General features: G+C 29.1%; 1 protein-coding gene across 1 annotated transcript in view; it reads right to left on the bottom strand.

Moving 5' to 3' along the window:
* cnc (NFE2 like bZIP transcription factor cap-n-collar) overlaps positions 1 to 4,030 on the bottom strand; it is a 257,189-nt gene that overhangs the window by 164,662 nt on the left and 88,497 nt on the right. The window contains exon 2 of the mRNA XM_017900412.1: positions 1,371 to 1,541. Coding sequence (XP_017755901.1) covers positions 1,371 to 1,541 — 171 coding nt within the window. The remainder of the gene's footprint in view (positions 1 to 1,370; positions 1,542 to 4,030) is intronic.

The following is a 4,030-nucleotide window of genomic DNA, read 5'->3' as shown; positions in this document are numbered from 1 at the left end:
CAATTTGACAGGTGTCCTTAGAAATAGGTATGCAGATAGCGTCTGTAAACCTAGTGTTAAATAATTATATATTGGAAGAAAAATCGCGAAGACGAGTGCATGGTTAAGGCGATAACGTGGAATGCGGAATTTTTAATGAAAGTTTTAAAAGATGATTTAGGTCGCGGTTTAACTTCGCGGTCGACGTCTCCGCAGCTGGGACATTCGTCGAAAAATACAGAAAACTACAGGAAATTAGAGAAATAAAAAATTTTGTATATTTACGTATTAGAAGTAGTATTAAACACAAATCAATTTCGACAAATTCTGTGCGTTTTAATGTCCATATATCGACTAAATACTGTACAGAAAAGTAACTGCGAAACGCTAAATTTGCTCTGTCGAAGTCTGTCGACCGCAAAGTGTTAATGTTAATAATATGGGAAAAATTATCCGCAAATTCTTTTTATCCCATAAGTTTTACCTGCTTACGCGAGAAAGGAATACGTTACAATGACAACCGAAATATGGAAATGAAGGATGACGAGTGTGGTTAAGACGATAACATTGAATGCGGAAAACGGTGGTTTAGTGTTAATAATTTGGAAAAAATTACGTGATTTTTGATGAAAGTTATTTGATATATTTTCAAAATTGTGTCATTTAATTCCAACACACCTAATACTATATCCAGTATTCAATTTTTATTTTTTTATTTTTTTTAAATTGAAGGCTTAACGTCGCATCGACAACAAGGTCATTAGCGACACATATTCAATTTTATTTAACATTTAATTTAATTTAATTTATTAATTTAATTTTATTTAACATTTAAAGCAAAACGAAACAAAGCGACTGTCATTTTGTTGTAAATAATAATATTCTTCGAATATAAAATCAAAAAGAGGCAATATTGTTTAAATCCTGTTTTCAAGAAAATTAGAAAAATTAAATTCCTAAATTTCTCGCACGTTATTCATGTTTGATTATTTAAATTATGTCCCTATTTATCATTTCGTCTCAAATTGTACCCACCCAACGATGGTACACGCTGATGGCACGTGTTCCCACGAAATGGTACCGGCAGACGAAGATGCAGATGACTTTCTATCGGTATAAATGGCGAAGACGGTAGAAAAAACGGAAAGGCTGAAACGTCGAAGCGATCTATCGAGGAATTTGAATGGCACACGAGAGAAAAAGATTTCGTTCTCCGTAGCGTGAAAGTACACGAAACTCGATAAACAATAAGTCATTAATTGCTAATTGCGGTCTGTAAACGGGTGAAAGCGTCGCAGGTATCGAAGTTAATTTGCGATACGAAATGGTTGTCAAAGATCGAACGGGTCGGTTGAAAATGGAACGAGGAAGGTGGAAGCTATATTACGAACCTTTTCGTTGCTGCCATTGATCGCTTCTAGAGCTTTCAGTTTCTCGATCTCATCGATCTCATCGGTCCCCTTTTCCAACGTGGACGCCTTTTTCGTTGCCGTGGTCGGTTCCACCAGCGTGAACCCGAGGTCCACATCTTGCTTCCATAAAACTTCGATTAGATCCATATCCTGAAACAATGGGCGGGTTTTTGTGAGAAAATTCTCCACGAATACGTAGCCAAGTATGGTTAAGATGGCAAAGATGGCAAGTTTTATTTACGATTTAACATTAGAATTACCGACCGGTAATACTAACAATAATATGCAATGATTTTTGTCAATATTTTGTCAATATCTCCTGTATAATAAACGAAAAATTAAATTTTCTTTTTCCTTTTTAATTTATACTAGACTGATTTAATATATATATGTGCATTCTATATTTATATTATTGCATTTTATATCTAGGGAATTATAGTAATTTTTTATAATTGCGAATTATTACGTTTGGTTGAAACTTTTTGTAAAGGGTAGTGCGTATATTTGAATATGAATTTTACTAACAATGAGATGTAATGATTTTTGTCAATATTTTCTACTCGATAATAAACGACAAATTAAATTTTCTTTTTCCTTTTTAATTTATACTAGAGTGATTTAATATATATATATGTGAATTTTATATTTATATTATTGCATTTTATATCTGGGGAATTATAGTAATTTTTTATAATTGCGAATTATTACGTTTGGTTGAAACTTTTTGTCAAGGGTAGTGCGTATATTTGAATATGAATTTTAGTAACAATGAGATGTAATGATTTTTGTCAATATTTTCTACTCGATAATAAACGAAAAAATAAATTTCCTTTTCCCTTTTTAATTTATACTAGACTAATTTAATATATGTAGGCGTTTTATATTTACATTATTGCACTACACATCTGGAGAATTATAGTAATTTTTGATAATTTCGAATTATTACGTTTGGTTGAAACTTTTTGTCAAGGGTAGTCGTATATTTGAATATGAGTTTTAATTAATGATATCAATTAATTAAATATTTGATTTTGTCTAAAGAGAGTGTAAAAATAAAAATCGGAATAAGTAATTTTGACCCTTCCAGCAAATCTAGTGTTAAATAAATTGTAACAATTTGCAAATAATTTTATTTATCTATTTAACTATTTCTTAAATATACAGGAAAGGTTTTTGTATATAATAAGATATATTCGGTCGAATAGATAACAATATAAAACAAAAATAAAAATAAAAACGAAGGGGAGATATAAATAACATAGAAAATAAGGTAATAATATAAAAAATAGTGTAAACAATAATACATAAAAAATAATATAATGTAAATAATAATAAAAAAATAATGTAAATAATGGAATTTAACTCTATGTGCTATTGATGATAGTTCAGGAGACAGATTTTTAAAATTTCCCAAACGAATTTGAACAGTTAACAATATTACAATTTTTTGAAATAAAATGTAGGAATGATTGCGTAAACTATATAACAGAGATTTATAAAATTCATTATTACTGGAAGTGTGTTTGAATTGAAAAAATTTCTCATTTCAAAGAACGAGGTTCAGAAAATTTCCGGATTCGTGAAAGTGTCCTAAAATTTTAAAAACATCGTGTTTTTTGAAAATTTCGAGCCATAAAACGGTAAAATTATACATATAATATAGAGCAAAAATAAATGATAAATAAGCCTAATATCTAATTTCAAATTTATGTATGAAAGAAAAATTAATTTTTCTGTACGTTCCTTGATAGTAATTAATAATAGCGTTAAGCATAATTGTATTATCAATTCAATTAAAATTACATATAATAGAAATTAATAGAAAATAATGCATGAAATAAATGATAGACAAGTATAACATTTTTCTGATTTTTCTATATTTGTCGATAATAGATAATTAATAATTTAGTTAATAATAACGATATTTTAAATCAAATAATATATTAATTATATTAAATAATAATTCGTGATACTCTATTCACGCTACCCTATTTCAAAAGTAACATTTCCTTTCAAATAATTAAATTACATCACAGTGATCCTCATATCACGCAAATCAAATACATTTTAAAAATCTTCATAATCTTCTGAACTCTCGAGCACCTTCGAGATTTCCAACATTCTCGATTAAAAACGTGCTATAAAGATCTCACCTCGATCTCAAGGAAAAAATTTCCATCTCGACCTGAAATTCTCGAGTTCTCGCACACCTCTAATTACCAAACGCAATGAAACACAGAATAAAGTACAGATACCAAATTTAAATTCAGAAATTCACGATTTTACAACGAAACAAATTTTTCCAAAATTACACCCACTCGTTTCCCTTTCATCGGAAGAATCAATCGAATTTCAAACCAAATTTAAATTCAGAAATTCACGATTTTACAACGAAACAAATTTTTCCAAAATTACACCCACTCGTTTCCCTTTCATCGGAAGAATCAATCGAATTTCAAACCAAATTTAAATTCAGAAATTCACGATTTTACAACGAAACAAATTTTTCCAAAATTTCACCCACTCGTTTCCTTCTAATCGGAAGAACCGATGGAATTTCAAACCAAATTTAAATTCAAAAATTCACAATTTTACGACGAAACAAATTTTTCCAAAATTACACCCACTCGTTTCCCTTT

This window comes from Eufriesea mexicana, unplaced genomic scaffold (assembly GCF_001483705.2).
Source record: "Eufriesea mexicana isolate 0111107269 unplaced genomic scaffold, ASM148370v2 scaffold1178, whole genome shotgun sequence".
Classification (NCBI taxonomy): domain Eukaryota; kingdom Metazoa; phylum Arthropoda; class Insecta; order Hymenoptera; family Apidae; genus Eufriesea; species Eufriesea mexicana.
Note: the sequence above shows the minus strand (reverse complement) of the source record. Positions and strands in the feature narration are given on the sequence as shown.